Here is a 19881-nt window from a genome sequence, read left to right on the forward strand (position 1 = left end):
ATGTGACAATTGAAACATGTCGTTTCTGTATTGTGTACGTGCCTTTATCTACACTTGGTGGTTAGTGTGCAGTGTATTTTAAAATCATTAGGGACATTACATAACATGTAATGTAGCAAACGTAACAACATCCATTCATGGAATATAGGGGTGGGGGAGATAAGGGGATAAACCCTGCTCAGCTATTGATTATGGGAGGAGAACATCCACTGATGCACATGAGCGATCTTAACACTCAATGCATGTTTGCATAAAAAGACACCAATGTTTAAAACATCATTAACATTGCAATGTATGTGATTAGTTGTTGTATCACTGCATCTTCATGTTGATTACTACATTGTCACATGTGTTTGTATAAGTCAAAGATGTGTGTTGATTTGACGTACATGTAACATGTGTCAAAATGTTAACAACATTCCAAAGTATAGTTCTTTGGATTCTCAACTTTTCCTAATTCATTCAACACAATGACAATGTTGTTAATATAATTTTTATTTCATTCACGTTAGTTATTCATAATGATCATTATCCTTTATAACTAATGTCAACATATGAACATAAATGAAGTGGACATTTGCATACGCACACATTTCAGCAACAGTGTGTGTGTGTTGCAGTTTGTGTGATGCATGATTTTCAACTTGAAATAATATAAACAAACATAATAATGTTGCTTTTATTATCGGCCTCACTTAGCTATGTATGTGTTGAACGTTTAATAAAACACTAAACTACAGTTAGTCGTGTGAATAAAATTTACACACACATGTTAATGTTTTCATGATCTTTAACTAACATTCATTAGCTCATGCATGTTAGGTTAGCACTACAACTTAGGTGAAAATAAAAAATGCACACGACTAAACAGTTTCTATCACCTCTCTATTGTTATTGTGTACGTTCAGATACAATGTCTACGAGTTGTTATGTAGCATTTATATTCTTTGACAAGTCACACGTGAGATTATACTATATAGTAGATTAATGTGTTTGCTGAGTGATAATGTTGGCTGCATATATCACAGGGCAATACATATAATGTTAGTAGAAAATAACCAAAATACAATATAAGTTCTAACTTCAGTGCTTAGCAACATCCTTATGTTAATTAAGTGGATAGTAAATATTGGCATAACAGGATAACATTATGTAGTGATTGTTAATCTGCGCACCAAGCATTGAAAGCATTGTTACATATGTATTATAATAGTTGTTCGCTCGTCGTCACAATCATCTAATATAACGATTGGCTCATCTGAAATCATACATTGGTCCCATGTATTCATCCGCGACATCTGTGAAATACAGCAAACACATGATGTTCAAAGATGGCACATTTGTATATGTCTCAGCATGACAACGCTTAACACATCTCTATATGATTGTGGATATTCACGCATAAGTAATGTATATGTTGAAACTGCAAGGATAAAACCACAGATACAGAACTGTCATTTTTCTAATGGCGTTGCTGGCATTACTACGGATATGATTTTTCCGGTGCCTGTATACATAATTATGTGCGCGCACAACGTCTGTTGCGCGCGCACTTCACGAATGTGTGGACTAAGTCTTAGCGCATGCGCTAAACGATGTGTACGCTATGCGTTCAATACATGTCCCTCCATGGTGCTGCTGGCAGTAAGCATATCATGGCTGGAAGTTATGATATGGAAGCGAAACAAAATCCCTTCTACACACGTACATATCTAAACATTGTAAACGGACGTGTGGGCACGGAAACAACGAACGATCAGCCAATGAGCGAACAAAAGACGTGTGACGTCATGTTAAGGCACCGTGAAATGCCCGCAAACACTCCTCCCACTGAATTAACATTGGCCTCCAGCGCTGTGCACGCACCGCCCCACCGACGCGCGCGCATGACACACTGCACTGACCGTAACAATAAGCTACGGGCACAGCCAATACGGTTTCACGCGCGTACGTCAATTGGGGGCGGGGCTTGCATCGGTAAACCTTTTGTAAGGACGCCTTGGGACATGACAACGGTCCCATGTCATATGTGGGCGACATTTTGTTTTTATATGTTGAATGCTAAACAATGAGGTGTGTGTGTGTTACAGTTAGTGTAACATGTTGAAATGATACTTTAAAAGTGATAATAATCTAGGATTTAGGACTCCGTCACCAATGTGTACTAATGGTTCGTCATGTAGTATATTGTTAGAGGAAATAATGTCTTTGTGCACGCTACATGTAAGCCTGTCTGCAATGTAAAGCTGTATCCACACATTTGCCTAACAAATGGTGTATATTATTAATGTAGATAGACATATATAATTTGAGTAAAGGCATAACGAAATTTGTATTTACCATTCTTGTAGAAGTCAAAACTGATTTGGCTGCAACAATTCGCTCCAGGAAGGCACAACAGTATCATCCATGGTTGAGGCAACCGTTGAATCCTGAATCACACACATCTCCATGAGGCGGTTATATGGATCTGCAGTGGCTTCTTCAAACAAGACGTCCGGAGGTACGTACAGTTGTTGGTTGTTTTCACATCCGCATTGGTATTGCCCATATAAGTTTGGATACATATCATAGTAGTTATGTCCATCTTGCATCTAGTCTTGATGAATGAAGGGTGCAGGTATAGCAGCAGACGCGGCAGTCGGTGCGGCTTCAGTGTAACTGGTATTAGGCAAAAATATGCTTTATAACAGAAGATATGTTCCATGTTCCATGGTAAGTTTAAATGATGGCGCAACATGCCAGCATCCATATCGTTGATCTAGCCGATCATGGACACGCTCAAAACATTCATTTGCGGATAAAGTGAATCTTACAGAAGTTTTAACATTTGTTTTTCTGGCTGGTTCTTGGTAGTATGGATATTTCTTTTGGATCAAGTCATAAATTTGGGCCATGGTTGCCCTCTTCTCATCCGTTGATTCGATTGCTTCATAAATCATAAATTTTTATGATTTACGTTGATGGCTGTGCAATGTGGAAGCTTCTGCCATTTCTTCTCTGTTGAACTGTACAGTGTCTAAGTTGAGCGCATACGGATGTCTGCTGAATGTGTGAATAGTTACATGTTATCTTCGCGGTTTGTTCCAAGGTTATAATACAACCTCACTGTTATACGCCTAGGTTTTCTCCCACCAGAAATTTGTTACAATAATTGGCAGAAATTCTTTGTCTAAGATACTCTTTTCACAGGAATCGAAACTTTTCTTTTGGCTTAGGCAATCAACATGTGCAAAACAAGTTGACAATTTTAATTAAAATAACAATGTGTCTGAAATCTTCTACAGTGCTAGGATGAACAGATTTCTGCTTACACTTAGCTAAAAATTAACCACACACACACATCTCTGTTTGTCTGTTTTTCTCTCTCACTGTTTCTCTCTCTTTCTCTCTCTGTTTGGCTCTCTCTTTGACTGTCTCTGTTAGTCTCTCTTGATATATACATAGATATATATATATATAAATAAATATATATGTAATTAAATATATATATAATTAACTATATATTGTGTGTGTATATGTATATATGTGTATATATGTGTATATATATATGCAGTGGTTGACAAATCAACAAAAAATCTACTCGCCACACAAAAAAATCTACTCGCCACCTAGTACCAAACGTGTGCTGCTTGGGACAATATTTACTCGCCCGGGGGTTAAATCCACTCGCCCGGGGCGAGCAAATGTATAGGTTTGTCGAACACTGTATATATGTGTGTATATATATATATATGTGTATATATATATATATATATATGTGTGTATATATATATATATATATATATATATATATATATATATATATATATCTACATTGAAGGCCTTGTGTGCAAACAGGCCTTGTTGTAATTATCTTAACAGTTCATTACAGTTTATAACATTACTGGGTGAGTATGTTTGAGGGCCTATTTGAGTCAGCTGTGTATAAGTAGTAGTTAACAGCAAACAAGGCCTCTTTTGAGCCATGAAGGCCTGTACTGTTAATTCAGATAATATATATATTTTATAGAGTGCTAAACTGAAGCCATTGATGTGTGTAAGTAGGGCTTGTTGTAATCATAATCAAAGTTAAATACAGGTGAGTGAATTATGGGCTGAATCATACTGATCCCATAATTTCAACAAGTGTCCTAACATTTATATCTCATTAACACAAGGCCTGTTTGCTGACAACAGTGGCAGAGACAAATATATATATATATCAGTTAATATATATACACACACACACACACAGTGTGTGTGTGTGTGTGTGTGTGTGTGTGTGTGTGTGTGTGTGTGTGTGTGTGTGTGTGTGTGTGTGTGTGTGTACATATATCCATAGAGATACAGAGAGACTACAGATATATTAATACACACTAACAGATCTGTTATTGTAACCAAAAATCATACATGATCACATGCCAACATTATGAACTATGAAAGAATATTACGGTAAGTAATGTGTTACAGAGTTAAGACACCAGAAAACACAACATCAAGATGTATGCTGTTATATGGATAGTTACTTAAAGTTGTATGTCAATAATATTAGCATGCAATGACTATCTACATTACCAAACAAACCCACATACATGTAATCTTGAACAAGAGGTAAGTGAATGTCAGCTTCTATAAACATGGCAACTGTGTAATGTTGTACCATTAATCAACTGATGATTAATACATAATCAAATGTTATTAAATATGCCTTAAGTCAGACAGTGAACATTTCTAAACCTTCATGTGTACAAGGACATACTTGAATGTTAGCAAGCATCTGTACATGATCATACATACACTATGCATGAAATAGTCTGCATTAAACACCACCAGGACACCAACACATTTAGTGAATGTGATTATTTATTTTTGTTTATCCTTTTGAGAGCGAGTCACAGGCCTGCTTGTTGGCTGTTGTGTTTGCCTTTTCCCTTTGCCAAGTACTTTGGCCTTAACTGTACGACTTGTACTGGCCTGTGGCAGTTCAGTGGCACTGGGTGTGGGCGGTGGCACTTCACTGGCACTGGGTGTGGGCTGTGGGACTTCAGTGGCATTAGGTGTGGGATGTGGCACTTCAGTGGCACTGGGTGTGGGCTGTGGGACTTCAGTGGCACTGGGTGTGGGCTGTGGCACTTCAGGGGCACTGGGTGTGGGCTGCGGCAGTTGTGAACCAGTTGCTAAACATTGCACGACTGATGGTGGAGCAGTTTCTTGTTTTGGTGTTTTAATCTTTTTCCAAAAGCTGGTTAGTAGTAATTGTTGGCCTAACTTTCTTTTTCGTGTCTCATTTGCAGGTGTCCGTTCCTGATTTTGAACAGATGTAAGCGGTTGGATGTTGACAGGGATCTGCACAGAACTTGCACCTACTGTACCGGTATCATCCAGAACTGGGGAATGAAGAACTGATGACTCAGGAGAAAAAGTAGCAGCATGTAAAGATCCATCCTCAGATGGGGTAAAGTGGAATTGTTGTTCTCTTGCAGTAATTCTCAACTGATTAGCTTGGCTTAGATTCACAACTATTGCTTGTAATGTCCTGTTTACATTTTGTATTTCTTTAGGAACTTGGATGATGACTCTTTCTAGTTGTGACATTTGTGATATTGTCCTTTCCTGCTGTGATATCATCCTTTCAAGCACTGACATCATTTCTGAATGGCGACGATTTTCTTCACCCAAGATTCTTTCTTCAGAAGCTGCAATAGCTGAGTAGGTGTCACGAGCAGGAGGACTTGAATGCTGGGTTAATCCACGAGTGGGAACATCTTCATGGTCACTGGAGTGAATTTGTCCTTGAGTGGCAACATCTGCTTCTACAAATAAAGAAAGACATTATGAACTGCCATGGAACTTTCACTGGTTTATCAATATAATGAGAGTTGTTCTCACAGTGTAACACATAACATATTTCCATAACTTTTCATTTGTGTCAAATTAAAAGTTTATGCTTGAAGTAACAATTATGTTTCGACTCAGTGTGAAAGAAGAATGAATGAAAGGTTGTTGTGACCTCACAACTCCTAGCTGATAGTTTACAACACACACAATACATGTTGTCATGAAAAACTACATCTTCTGTGACAATAACTGATGTGAAGTTAATTACATGTGAAACGCATTTATTTAGCATGGCTAATTAACATCTAGAAATATACACATTAGATGTCCTGCACCTCATACACTCATCTTCCATGCTTGATGATGAGCTGGATGAGGCAGCTGATGAGACATGTTCAGTGTCAGGTGACAAATGAGCTTCAGGAGCAACTATATAGAAGAATAACATACGAATTTTATTGACATGTGTACATAATTAACATAAAGTTTGTGTAATGGGAGTATTTATGGCTAAATATCAGCATCACATAAGTTAATGACAATATGTTTCTGGCAAGCTGTACATTATCCATCTTAACATCAATGTACATGTGAACCTAATTGGCACATTTATTGTAAAAACCATACAACATACAATGTGCATGCAGGAATGCGTTGTAAAATTAAGTGTTCTGTTGGACATACACTGCATGTGTTGTGTAGTAATCTAACAATAATAATGTACATCACTACCATGACAGCAAATTTGACTGTGCTTATAATTCAGTACCTAATTGTGGAAATGTGAATGAATGTTTTTAGTGATCTGTGTGAACATTTAAGAGAAGCAGGTGTAGCGCTCATGGTGGCTGACACTCATCAACACATGCAGTGTGTCACTCACAGATGGTACTGGTGTGATAATGTGGCGTATCTATAAGGTTAAAAGAAGATATGAGTGAACGAATGAGTAACGTACGTTTTCATTTATAGTGGGTTGGTGGGTGAAAGACTTCATAGAATTACCATTTCAAATTAATGGGATGAACTTCTGTTCACCTTGTCAGCTTCTAACAACTGTAGTCCCTCTTCCAAGACGTGACAACACCCTGACCTTTTATTTGTTTCTACCACCTGTAAGGCGTCCCACAAGACTTGACCGTAACATGACCCTGTGATCTGGCTCCGTGCACAACTCCACCCCCTGTGTTCTCCTCTATGCTGTGATTACATATTAATTGCAGCTGGTTTCACACACTGGTACATGAGCGAAAGACACATCTGAAGTGAGCTACATATGAACACAATTAAATACCATATGGTACATGTTCCTATTTATGCTCTCAGTATAGTACATGAAGTGAAAAAAGAGCTTTCATTAAACATAACTAAATGTGTTTGTGCAAATTATGAATGTTCGCCTTTGAATGCAATATCTTCCATGCAAGACTTGATGAGGCAGTAATGCCCTGTTTATAGGTGTAACATAGATTATCACTAATGTCTGTATATATATATATATATACAGTGTTCGACAAACCTATACATTTGCTCGCCCCGGGCGAGTGGATTTAACCCCCGGGCGAGTAAATATTGGCCCAAGCAGCACACGTTTGGTACTAGGTGGCGAGTAGATTTTTTTGTGTGGCGAGTAGATTTTTTGGTTATTTGTCAACCACTGTATATATATATATAGCAACTGTAAATATTACTGTATGCTCATTTGCATGTCTTAGACAGGTCTGCAACCCTGTCTTTCCCCATCATCGACTAGCATACAGCGCTTCCACTGCAGCAAGGGATTCAGGGAAATGACATGCAAATGAGCACTCAATGCCACCTTTTGCCACCATATATATTAATTGTTACTTTTTGTAGGACAACTAGATATAAATCTATATAGATAGATATAGATAGAGAGACATATATACAGATATATATGTAGGTATGCTTACATTGGGAAGAAAGTATAAGTAGCAGCGGAAATATAGATAAGAACTGTAACCTACAACACGCCTAGTACAGTAACATTTGTCACCTGGTGGAAATGGAGCCGTATAAATTCCGATATCTCTGTCCCCGGGCAAACCCTCCACGACGACAGGAAGAAAATTTTCTCGCATCTGCTCCTCCAATGGAGTTAAGATTAGAGCTTGTGCTGGTGGCCCACCCCCAGTGCCAGAAGCATGCATCCGTTGTGCTTGTATTTTTTTCTTTAAGTTTGCCCTGATATCATCGAATCTCTTCCGACAATTCGCCCGGTCCCTGACATGATTCCCACACGCAGACACAGCCAAGGTTATTTGATTCCACATTTCTTTTTTTGATGCTGAACTTGTCCGCCTTTGAAATACATACAAAATATATGACGTTAATTATTATTATAAAAACGATCAGTTTCCTAAACTGCTACCTGTTCAAAGAGATACCAAACATGCTGGTTTAGGTGTAATATGTGTACCACATGAGCATTTACGTGTAAACATAGAAATGTAAGGAAGCTTGCATGAATATTGTATGAAGTTTGGCAACATTTTGAGACTGATTGTTATGGTCGTTCTAAAGCATGAAGGAATATGTGTGTAACAATTAAGTTTAATTGATAGATATTAGATAATAATATTTTGATATTAAGACATCTCACATGACCTAGGATAACATGTCTTTGAAGAATGAATGCAAAGATAGACTTACCTAGTAAATGGCCATAAAGACAGTCATAGTGCTCCAGAATCCCTGTGACAAGAACTGTGTTTTCCTCTTCATTGAACCGAGGACGACTGAACAACTGAAGTTTAAAAGGAAGTTCAAAAGAAGTGAGTAAGAAGTGGACACCCCATCTGGCCCTGATTCCTGCATGTGAACTACGCTGGAAAGGAGGATATCATCAATACCAGACTGCATCATTACTGCTGTGATGCTGCCTTTACCATTTATATTTGCTGTGACTTCACTTCTTCTCAAATTATGCACTTCTTTTTACCAGCCTCAGTATGTCTCTAACTCTATTCATATATCTCCATCTCTCCTTCCTTCACCACTTCTCAGTTCACATGAACTCCTTTCTTACCTGCATCCTCTGACACCACACAGCTATATCCCCTACACTAAAACACACCCCTACAAATCATCCTCACACATCCACTTCCTATCCATGCTTCTCCTCCTTGCTTCTGGGGATATCTCTCTCAATCCTGGTCCCTGCCTTATTTCTACTTGCTCTCGTCCTCGCCTGCCAAATGCAATCTCTACTCCTTCTGGTGTTAACCCCTCCAACCTCATACCCATCCCCTGCCACCCTCGCTCCTCTCTCCCTTTCTCCTGTGCCCTTTGGAATGCTCGCTCCCTTTCTAACAAGTTCCTCTCTGTGCAAGACTTCTTTCTCTCTCACTCCCTGCTTCTCTTTGCTATAACTGAGACCTGGCTCACTCAGTCTGACTCTGCTCTGGAAGCTGCCCTCTCCTACGGTGGCCTTTCCTTCTCCCACACTCCGCGCCCTGATGGCAGGGGTGGAGGCGTGGGGCTCCTGCTCTCCTCTCTCTGCCGTTACCGAACCCTTCCTATTCCCCCCTCTCTTGCTTTTCCCTCCTTTGAGGCTCACACTGTCCAGATCTTCTCTCCTCTCCTGGTCCATGTGGCGGTCATCTATCGCCCACCTACCTCTACTCATTCCCCTTCTGCCTTTCTCTCTCACTTTGAATCCTGGCTCTCTTTCTTTCTCTCCTCAGACTCCCCTGTTCTTCTCCTTGGGGACTTCAATTGCCACATTGATGACCCCTCTCTCCCTTGGGCTTCCCACTTTCTTTCTCTAACCTCTTCTTTTGGCCTTCAACAGTGGACTGCAGCCAGCACCCACAAGGATGGCCACTACTTAGACCTGGTTTTCACTAAAAACTTTTCTCTCTCTGATTTCTCCATTTCCCCTTTTCCTCTCTCTGACCATCACCTCATCTCATTCTCTCTATCTCGCTTCTCCCCTTCGCCACCTCCATCTACCCCCCGGTTCTGCAGAAACCTGCGCTCTATTCACTTACCTGACTTTGAGTCCACTTTAAGCTCCACCCTCTCCTCTCTCAGCTCTGCTACAGACCCTGACAACCTGGTCAGGAACTACAACTCTGCCTTGTCCTCGTCTCTTGATCTACATGCCCCGCTTTCTCTCTGCCGCACTCGCCCTTCTAACCCTAGACCCTGGCTAAATTCCCACACGCGCATGCTGCGTTCCTCCACTCGTTCCTCTGAACGCCTCTGGAGGAAGTCTCACACTCTCGCAGACTTCCTTCACTACAAATTTATGCTATCCTGTTTCAACTCTGCCCTCTTGCAAGTTAAACAAGCCTATTTTTCTGCACTAATCAACATGCACAAGACTAACCCACGCCGACTGTTCTCTGTCTTTGATACTCTACTCAAACCACCCTCAGCTGCCTCTCCTTCCTCCATCTCCGCTCAGGACTTTGCTGACTATTTTAAGGAAAAGGTGGAATCCATACGGCAGAACATCCCCTCTGTTTCTTCCTCCCATCCTACACCTCTTCCTAACTCTCCTCCTGCCTTCCTTGACTCTTTTTCCACTGTCTCAGAGGAGGATGTGTCGCTGTTGATCGCCTCCTCTCCCTCTACCACTTGCCCTCTTGACCCCATTCCCTCCCATCTCCTAAAACCTCTAGCTCCTACTATAATCCCTACGCTCACACACATTTTTAACTCCTCCCTCTGCTCTGGAACCTTTCCATCCTCCTTCAAACATGCAACAGTCATACCATTACTCAAGAACAACAAGCTTGACCCTACCTGTCTTTCTAACTATCGACCTGTCTCCCTCCTGCCTTTTGCCTCAAAACTCCTTGAACGTCTTGTATTCTCTCGCTTGCTCCATTTTCTCAACACCTATTCTCTCCTAGACCCTCTACAATCTGGCTTCCGCTCTGCTCACTCCACCGAAACAGCCCTCACTAAAATAACTGACGACCTCAATGCTGCCAAAGACAGAGGTCATTACACTCTGCTCATATTACTCGACCTCTCTGCAGCATTTGACACAGTGGACCACCCTCTTCTCCTCCACATTCTCCATACTCTAGGTATTCGGAACAAAGCTCTATCCTGGATCTCATCCTACCTCTCCCATCGTACTTTCAGTGTCTCTTCTGCTAACACCTCCTCCTCCTCTATTGATCTCTCTGTGGGGCTACCCCAGGGCTCTGTCCTGGGACCTCTTCTCTTTTCTCTGTACACACTCTCTCTAGGTGACCTAATAACATCTTTTGGGTTTAAATATCACCTCTATGCCGACGACACACAAATATACTTTTCAACACCTGTCCTTACACCTGCTGTACAAACCAAAGTTTCTGAATGTCTCTCTGCTATATCATCCTGGATGGCCCTCCGCCGCCTTAAACTCAACATGGCTAAAACAGAGCTCCTCATACTTCCTCCCAAACCTGGCCCTACTACCTCCTTCCACATTACTGTTGGAACTACAATCATTCACCCAGTAGCCCAAGCACGCTGCCTAGGGGTCACACTCGACTCCTCTCTCACATTCGCCCCTCACATTCAAAACATTTCTAAAACTTGTCGCTTTTTCCTCCGCAATATAACAAAGATACGCCCTTTCCTCTGTTACTCGACTGCTAAAACTCTGACTCAGGCCCTCATTCTCTCCCGTCTTGATTACTGTAACCTCCTGCTGTCCGGCCTTCCTGCCTCTCACCTGTCTCCCCTACAATCTATCCTAAACGCTGCTGCCAGAATCACTCTACTCTTTCCTAGATCTGTCTCAGCATCTCCCCTCATGAAAACCCTCTCCTGGCTTCCGATCAAATCCCGCATCTCACATTCCATTCTTCTCCTCACTTTTAAAGCTTTACACTCTTCTGCCCCTCCTTACATCTCATCCCTAATTTATCGCTATGCACCACCCCGACTCTTGCGTTCTGCTCAAGGATGTCTTCTTTCTACCCCCTTTGTATCTAAAGCCCTCTCCCGCCTTAAACCTTTCTCACTTTCTGCCCCACACCTCTGGAATGCCCTTCCCCTCAGTACCCGACTAGCACCCTCTCTATCCACCTTTAAGACCCACCTTAAGACACACTTGCTTAAAGAAGCATATGAATAGCACTGTGGATATTCTGAACACGATACATAAAGCTTGGCCCCCTGCAGACGCACTTACCAGAACTCCCTCCTACTGTCTCTGTACGTTCTACCTACCAATTAGACTGTAAGCTCCTCGGGGCAGGGACTCCTCTTCCGAAATGTTACTTTTATGTCTAAAGCACTTATTCCCATGATCTGTTATTTATTTGATTACCCCATGTATTACTACTGTGAAGCGCCATGTACATTAATGGCGCTATATAAATAAAGACATACAATACAATACAATACAATACAATTACGTAGCCGCTCCACACGTTTCTTCCGAATACGTGCAGGCCCAGAGCTTGGCTGCTGCTGACTGGACTCTCCTTCTTCCAATGGAAGAAACTCCAAAAGCGGCCCCCCAGCAACCACCCCACCACCAGACACCACAGCAGCAGACACCCCACCAGCACCAGCAACAGACACCCCACCAGCACCAGCAACAGAGCAACCAGCAGCACTCGCACTCACAGCAACACCAGTCGCACTCGCAGCAACAGCACTCTCCTGAATCCTACGTTCACTCAGACGCGTACTCACACGACTACCAGTACCACTCACACCAGCATCACTCTTCCCACGCCTTGCGGCCATACCTCTAGCACTCACAAAGAACAGAAAAAAAATTTAAACCCAATCGCACTGAACACTTACAAAGTGAAAACAAGACAAAGATGTAAACAAAACAACACAGGACAAACCTCTCACAATACACCACAACTGTCTCAGTCAATATGAAATATGCAAATCGGCCAGCTCTGTGTGTCTCTCTCTCTCTGTCTCACTCCCAACAACACAGAGAATGAATAAAAATACACGCTGCCTTTAAATGGGACGCTCAATCCAAAACATGCTTACTTCGGCAGATTCAGCAAGAAGTTTCATTGGCGAACCTAACACCACCCCGCCATGCACGCCGATACACCTGTGTGTGATCGGCAAATCATCGGCAGAGTGGGAGCAAATGTTTTTTCGGCTTGATTCGGAAGGGATTCGGCACTTATTGCATACGGAGAGGGAAAATCGGCAGAATCATGCCGATAAGGTACCCTTGGCGATTGCACGTTTTCGGCGCTTACTGCATAGAGCCCTATGTTATCAAAATAAAATAGCGTAAAATAGAATAAAGCAGCTTCATTACCTTAGCGCGTGCTTCCCTCCCTTTTAGATGATGTCACCAAAACAAAATGTCTGCCATCACATGGTACTAGAACCAATCAGATTGAGAGATATACCATGTGAGGCATCACATGATACATCCCCAATGTGATTTGTTGTAGTTAACCATGTGACAACTTCCATTTCTTTCAAAGGATGTAACATCATTTTATTTTTAAATGGACGTTGTCACATGGTTTACTACAACCAATCAAATTGGGGATGTACCATGTGATGCCTCACATGGTATATCTCACAATCCGACTGGTTGTAGTACCATGTGATGGCAGCCATTTTGTTTTGTTCTGTTGTGGAGTATTGAGTCGTTGTCAAGAGGTTGCTGATGTTGCTGCTGGAGTCAGTAAGAAACACATGGATTGTATTTTATTTAATTGTGTATTTTTTTTAGGTTGGCATTTGCATTTACATTTTTTTAAGTCAAATGTAATGTCTTTTATTTGCTGCATATTTTTTTAATTGCAATGGCTTTTTTTTAAATTCAAATGTAATGTCTTTTTAGTTGCTGCTTGTTTTTAATTTGCAGGTTGCCCATTGACTGTCATAGTGACAAACCATGCCCATAGGGCATTTGTGTGGCACTGTGCCAATCAATTGGTTTATTGGCATTTTGTTTTGTCTTATGGAAATGTAATGTTTTTATTTGCTGCTGGGTTTTTTGTTTTGCAGGTTGCCCAATGACTGTCATAGTATCAAACTATGCCCATAGGGTATTGGCGTGCCACTGTGCCTATCAATGGGTAGAGGACATCTGCATCCATAGAGGTAAAGGCGCACAGCAAGGAGAGTGGGTCAAAAAAGCTAGTTTAAAAATATTCTTTATTGATCCATAAAAGAGGAATGGAGGTGCCAGAAACATGTCGGAGGGTTTTTTGCACCTCCATTCCTCTTTTATGGATCAATAAACAATGTTTTTAAACTAGCTTTTTTGATCCACTCTCCTTGCTGTGCGCCTTTACCTCTATGGATGCAGATTTGGATTTTCAAGCTAAGTTGCAGCATGCTTCATACACCATTTCGATTGGGGATGCTCCAGTGATGTGAGTAAGAGACTTTATTCTATGCAAATGACATGCAATGTGGTGCTTTAGTGTTCCAGGGCCCACCCCAATGAGGTCCTGCGCTGGGGGTTGCACCTTTGCTCAGTTCCTTCAGGGAATATAGGTCCCCATCAAGGATACCACACCACAGAATTCATCATCATATCATTACCCCTATGGTGTTTTTGGACTCTCATTTACAATTGTGTACTTACAGCAGACCCGGCATTGGAGTGCAGGTTCCACACAAAGAATTCTATACAATGGGTAGGAGTTGAGGTTAGTTGCCCCGGGAAGGGTGGTTAGGCCTCCCGGGTGGGTAGCGGGAGGGGGATTAATAACCACTAAGGTGATTAAGGGTTTAGTGGCCAGTAGTTAATTTTTTATTTTACTTTTGTTGCCCACTGAAGAAGAGGAAGACAAGGAGAACGAGGACGGCCTTCATCCTGACAGGGTTAAGTAGAACTTTAATTTACTATGTGCTAGCTGGTTAATGTTTGGTTATGTTTCTTTATTTAATGGGCAAATGAGCTATTATCCAGATATGCATAATAGGGATTTTGCCCATTACTGTACTGTATGTGTTGGGGGGGTTGTTCAATGTATTGTATTGATGTCTGTATTGTAATGTTTATTGGGAGCAGAGGTGGGTGAAGGGGGTAGTTGCCCCAGGGTGGGTGGTTAGGCCTCTCGGGTGCGTAATGGGAGGGGTTAACCCTTTCATTACCATAGTGGTTACACGGCGTGGGAGAGGTTGCTGTGCAAAACTCGCAAGGCAAGAAGTAGAGAATAGGTAGCTACATCTGTATGTGCAGGTGCATTGGTTATCCCTAAAACGGAATGCCAAATGAGCTTGATAAACAGACCTGTAAATGCAAACTGTTCTTCATGTTAAGATTTCCCATGCTGGAGGTCTGGCGGCACCAGAGGGCCACCAGTAGCGAGCACATGACCGTAACTGCCCCTGACTGAAGGAAACGGAAGTGGCTATTTCCTTTTAAACATATTTGTAACTGTCAATTGTAATGTTGTCAACTTTATTTTGTGCCGAGAACATACTTGAAAACGAGAGGTAAGTTGTACTTACTGACAGCTAAAGTCTGCACAATGTCTCCTGAATCAGAGAGAGAGGTAAAGTTGAATTCAGACGTATTAAGTACCTTTAAAGGAGATACAATTTGACCTGGGAATGCAAAAATGAATCTGGTCAGTTTCACTCAAAGGGGAAGAATTATAAGAGGTATTGGAGCTCCATATAGCATTAACTGCCATTCAATTCAATAGCGATTGATACAGGACTAAATTCCAATACCACTAGTCGGAGTTTAGTGAAATCCAGTCACACTTTTAATCCAAGTTTTATTACTAACTCAAAGCAGGTAATGTATAAATTAAAAAGGAATACAATAATCTATCCCCTTTACCATGTTAGGTATATTCAAAAGAATCAAATAAAACTTCTTAGCAAATTATTAACCCATTGCAGGTCTTTCTGGCAACGGAGATAAGCAGTGTGTGGTGTTTTACCATGGTTGAAAGAGAACAACAATGATTTCTTGTTAGTGATAACTGTAAATCCTCTCATTCCAGGTGGCTGTACGACTGTGATTGGATCTGAACTGTTCAAAGCAAAATCCAATGATATCAGGCTTATTGTGGAAGCAATGAACTCGAACTTGGCCTAAAAATAAAAATATGAAATAAAAAATAGGACTACCAAATGTATAGAAAACTCCTCCTCTTGTTGATCCATATAACCGCTCCCTATAGGTCCTCCTATTGCTCCATATAATTACTCCCTATAACTCCCCCTATTGTTCCATATAATTGCTCCTTTTAACTACTCCTATTGCTCCATATAGCTGTTTCTTTTAAATCCTCCCTAATGCCACCTATAGCACCAATGTTTTAAATTGACTGTCTTAGCTCCAAATGAATGTCAGCATGTTCATTTCTGATGTTTGATGCATATTCAACATATATATCATCTGTGGCGTCCCGCAAGGCTCTGTTCTCGGGCCCCTACTCTTCTCAGTGTTCATCAATGATCTTCCCACAGCTTGCAAGAAAGCTTCAATACACATGTATGCAGATGACACAATCCTATATGCACACAGCCATAGCCTCTCCGACCTTCAACACATACTTCAGTCTAACTTTTTGAGACTCGAAAACTGGATTTCTCAAAACAAACTGTTTTAAACACTGACAAGACTGTAGCAATGGTATTTGGGACCAAGACTAAATTTTTAAAGCTTCCAGTGACTGAGCTCCAGATCAGAACCAACGCTAACACCACCCTAACTCCTGTTACTAGTTTTAAATACCTGGGCATATGGTTTGACTCCAACTTAACATTCGGAATGCACATTGATACCCTGACATCCAAAACCTATGACAAACTAGGTGTACTTTACAGGAACCTAAGCCTGCTGGTCAGAAAGCGTATCGCACAGCAGATGCTAATGACAATTATTGACTATGGAGACATAGTATATGGCTCAGCAACCCAAACCCACCTTAGCAAACTTGACACCCTCTGCAAATCAATCTGTCTTTTCGTTCTCCAATGCAACTACAACATACACCACTGCGAAATGCTCAAAGAACTAGATTGGTCGTCACTCGAGTCTAGGCGCAAAGTTCACCTTTCCTGTCTTGCCTTCAAATACTTTCTGGGCAAGATACCCATGTATCTGAACAAGCTCCTCACCACTACCACATGCAGCACTTATCATCTGAGATCAGACTCCAAAAGACTGTTCATGGTCGCAAGGCTCAACAAAGCATCCGGCCGCCCTTCCTTCTCTTACTGTGCACCCCAAAACTGGAACAGCCTACCAGAGACTCTCACATCCACCACCAGTTTAAGTTCTTTCAAAACAAAGGCTGTCTCACATTTTAATCTGGTCTGTAACTGTTACATAAGCCTATAATATACATCTTCTCTAACTGTGCATGCAATGTATTGTATATAATGTTAATTTATATAACTGTATTTGTAACCATGTATTATTTGTCGTCATAACTCTATGTCCAGGACATACAGGTCCGGAAATAATTGGACACTGATACAAGTTTTGTTATTTCGGCTGTATACCAAAATAAATTCAAGTTACAGTTAAATAATGAATATGGGGTTAAAGTGCAGTCAATCAGCTTTCATTTGGGGGTATTCACATCCAAATTGGAGAAATGGTTTAGGAATTACATCTCTTTAATATGTAGCCCCCTCTTTTTCAATGGACCAAAAGTAATTGGACAATTGACTCAAAAGCGGTTTCATGGACAGGTGTGGGCTATTCCTTCATTATTTCATCATCAATAGGTAACAGGTCTGGAGTAGATTCCAGGTGTGGCATTCGCATTTGGAAGCTGTTACTGTGAACCCACAACATGCGTTCAAAGGAGCTCTCAATGCAAGTGAAACAGGGCATCCTTAGGCTGCAAAAAAAAAAAAAAAAAAATCCATCAGAGAGATAGCAGGAACATTAGGAGTGGCCAAATCAACAGTTTGGTACATTCTGAGAAAAAAAAGAATACACTGGTGAGCTCTGCAAAACAAAAAGGCCTGGACGTCCACGGAAGACAACACTTGTGGATGATCGTAGGATCCTTTCCATGGTAAAGAAAAAATGCTTCACAACATCCAGCCAAGTGAAGAACACTCTCCAAGAGATAGGCATATCATTATCCAAGTCTACTATAAAGAGAAGACTTCACGAGAGCAAATACAGACTGTTCACCACAAGGTGCAAACCATTCATAAGCCTCAAGAATAGAAAGGCCAGATTAGACTTTGACAAACAATATCTAAAAAAAAAGCCAGCCCAGTTCTGGAACAGCATTCTTTGGACAGATGAAACCAAGGTCAACCTGTACCAGAATGATGGGAAGAAAAAAGTATGGAGGCTTGGAACGGCTCATGATCCGAAGCATACCACATCATCTGTAAAACACGGTGGAGGCAGTGTGATGGCATGGGCATGCATGGCTTACAATGGCACTGGGTCACTAATGTTTATTGATGATGTGACAGAAGCAGCCGAATGAATTCTGAAGTGTATAGGGATATATTGTCTGCTCAAATTCAGCCAAATTCTGCAAAGTTGATTGGACGGCACTTCACTTTACAGATGGACAAAACATACTGCGAAAGCAACCCAGGAGTTTTTTAAAGCAAAGAAGTGGAATATTCAGCAATGGCCGAGTCAATCACATGATCTCAACCCGATCGAGCATGCATTTCACTTGCTGAAGACAAAACTTAAGGCAGAAAGACCCACGAACAAACAACAACTGAAGACAGCTGCAGTAAAGGCCTGGCAAAGCATCACAAAGGAGGAAACCCAGCGTTTGGTGATGTCCATGCGTTCCAGACTTCAAGCAGTCATTGTCTGCAAAGGATTTTTGACAAAGTATTAAAAATTAATATTTTATTTATGATTGTGTTAATTTGTCCAATTACATTTCAACCCCTGAAATAAGGGGACTGTGTATGAAAATGGTTGCAATTCCTAAACGTTTCATACGATATTTGTGTTCAACCCCTTGAATTAAAGCTGAAATTCTGCACTTCTATTGCATCTCGGTTGTTTCATTTCAAATCCATTGTGGTGGCGTACAGAGTCAAAATTATGAAAATTGTGTCCAATTATTTCCGGACCTAACTGTACTTGAAAACGAGAGGTAACTCTCAATGTATTACTTCCTGGTAAAACATTTTATAAATAAATATTCCCCATAAAAAAAAAAACCCTCATCTTTACTACGTGAACTTACAACTCCTTTTTCGGGATATCTCACTAGAAGTCCAATCTGTGATATGGATGGAAAATTGTAGACGCCTTCCACGATACCTGGAATACTCTTTCAGCAAAAATAATTACATACATTCACTTTAAGGGTGATTGATAAATCTCTTCTATTCTTTGCATCAGTTATTGATTCCTTGTACATCAAAAGGAATGTCTCATACCTGGATTCTTGCAGTCAGCTTTAGAGGTTTGAAATGAAATCCTCCATCGTGAGAACTGTAAATGATGCTTCTGTTTGCACGTACTCCTTTGGAATATGCAATGACGTAAGAACTCATTTCCTGAGGAGTATACGGGAGCAGCCTTAGGGACTTCAGTCAATTAAGATCGAAGCAACCATTTGGGTCGTTTAAAAAAAATCCCCATTATGTAAAAATTGTAGACCGAAAACAGCCCAAGCGGCCGCTTCGGTCTTTATTAAACTAGCCCCTTAATGTTACATAGAAATTATAGTGGTAGACATAAACCTACCTGCTGTGAAGCCTTAGACCCCATTTGATCCCCATGATTCCTTTGCTCCATCAAAATATTGCTTTTATTAACTTCCACTACTCTGCTGCGAGGCTGTTCAAAGCATCGACTACCCTTTCAGTGAAGGAATTTTTCATTTTTCCCCTGAGCCACCCAACCTTCAGCTTAAAAGAATGAACCTCTTTTTTTGAGCATTCCACTCTGTATGGGAAATGATTTCATCCTGCACCTTATTGATGATCTTGATGTATTTGAATGCTGACATTCCCTGTTTTTTTGTTCAGTCATTTTGAATATGCGTTATTATTGGCGAGGTAATGAGAAAGGAGACCGTGGGATGATTAGGGCTTCTGGTTTTTTTTTAATGTTAAAAATAAATAAATCACCCGCCAATCATCATGGGCGTCCCAATAAAAGCGATTACAAAA

General features: G+C 41.0%; 2 protein-coding genes across 14 annotated transcripts in view; both read right to left on the minus strand.

Moving 5' to 3' along the window:
* The window catches only part of CATSPERD (catsper channel auxiliary subunit delta), a 128200-nt gene that overhangs the window by 82366 nt on the left and 25953 nt on the right, over positions 1-19881 (minus strand). For 11 of the 13 annotated variants that reach the window (XM_075611638.1, XM_075611642.1, XM_075611633.1 and 8 more), the window contains 4 exons: positions 19144-19263; positions 18948-19034; positions 15693-15846; positions 15253-15348 (listed from right to left, as the gene is read on the minus strand). In XM_075611638.1, the coding sequence (XP_075467753.1) occupies positions 15253-15348; positions 15693-15846; positions 18948-19034; positions 19144-19263 (457 nt within the window). The remainder of the gene's footprint in view (positions 1-15252; positions 15349-15692; positions 15847-18947; positions 19035-19143; positions 19264-19881) is intronic. The other 2 variants (XM_075611634.1, XM_075611636.1) reach the window with 2 other exon arrangements.
* LOC142501579 (uncharacterized) lies at positions 4807-8280 on the minus strand. The gene is made up of 2 exons (XM_075611645.1): positions 7838-8280; positions 4807-5795 (listed from the first exon to the last, which is right to left on the minus strand). The coding sequence occupies exons 1-2, from the start codon at positions 8112-8114 to the stop codon at positions 4846-4848; spliced, it is 1227 nt and encodes a 408-aa protein (XP_075467760.1). The 5' UTR covers positions 8115-8280; the 3' UTR covers positions 4807-4845.

Source organism: Ascaphus truei, chromosome 8 (genome assembly GCF_040206685.1).
Source record: "Ascaphus truei isolate aAscTru1 chromosome 8, aAscTru1.hap1, whole genome shotgun sequence".
Lineage (NCBI taxonomy): Eukaryota > Metazoa > Chordata > Amphibia > Anura > Ascaphidae > Ascaphus > Ascaphus truei.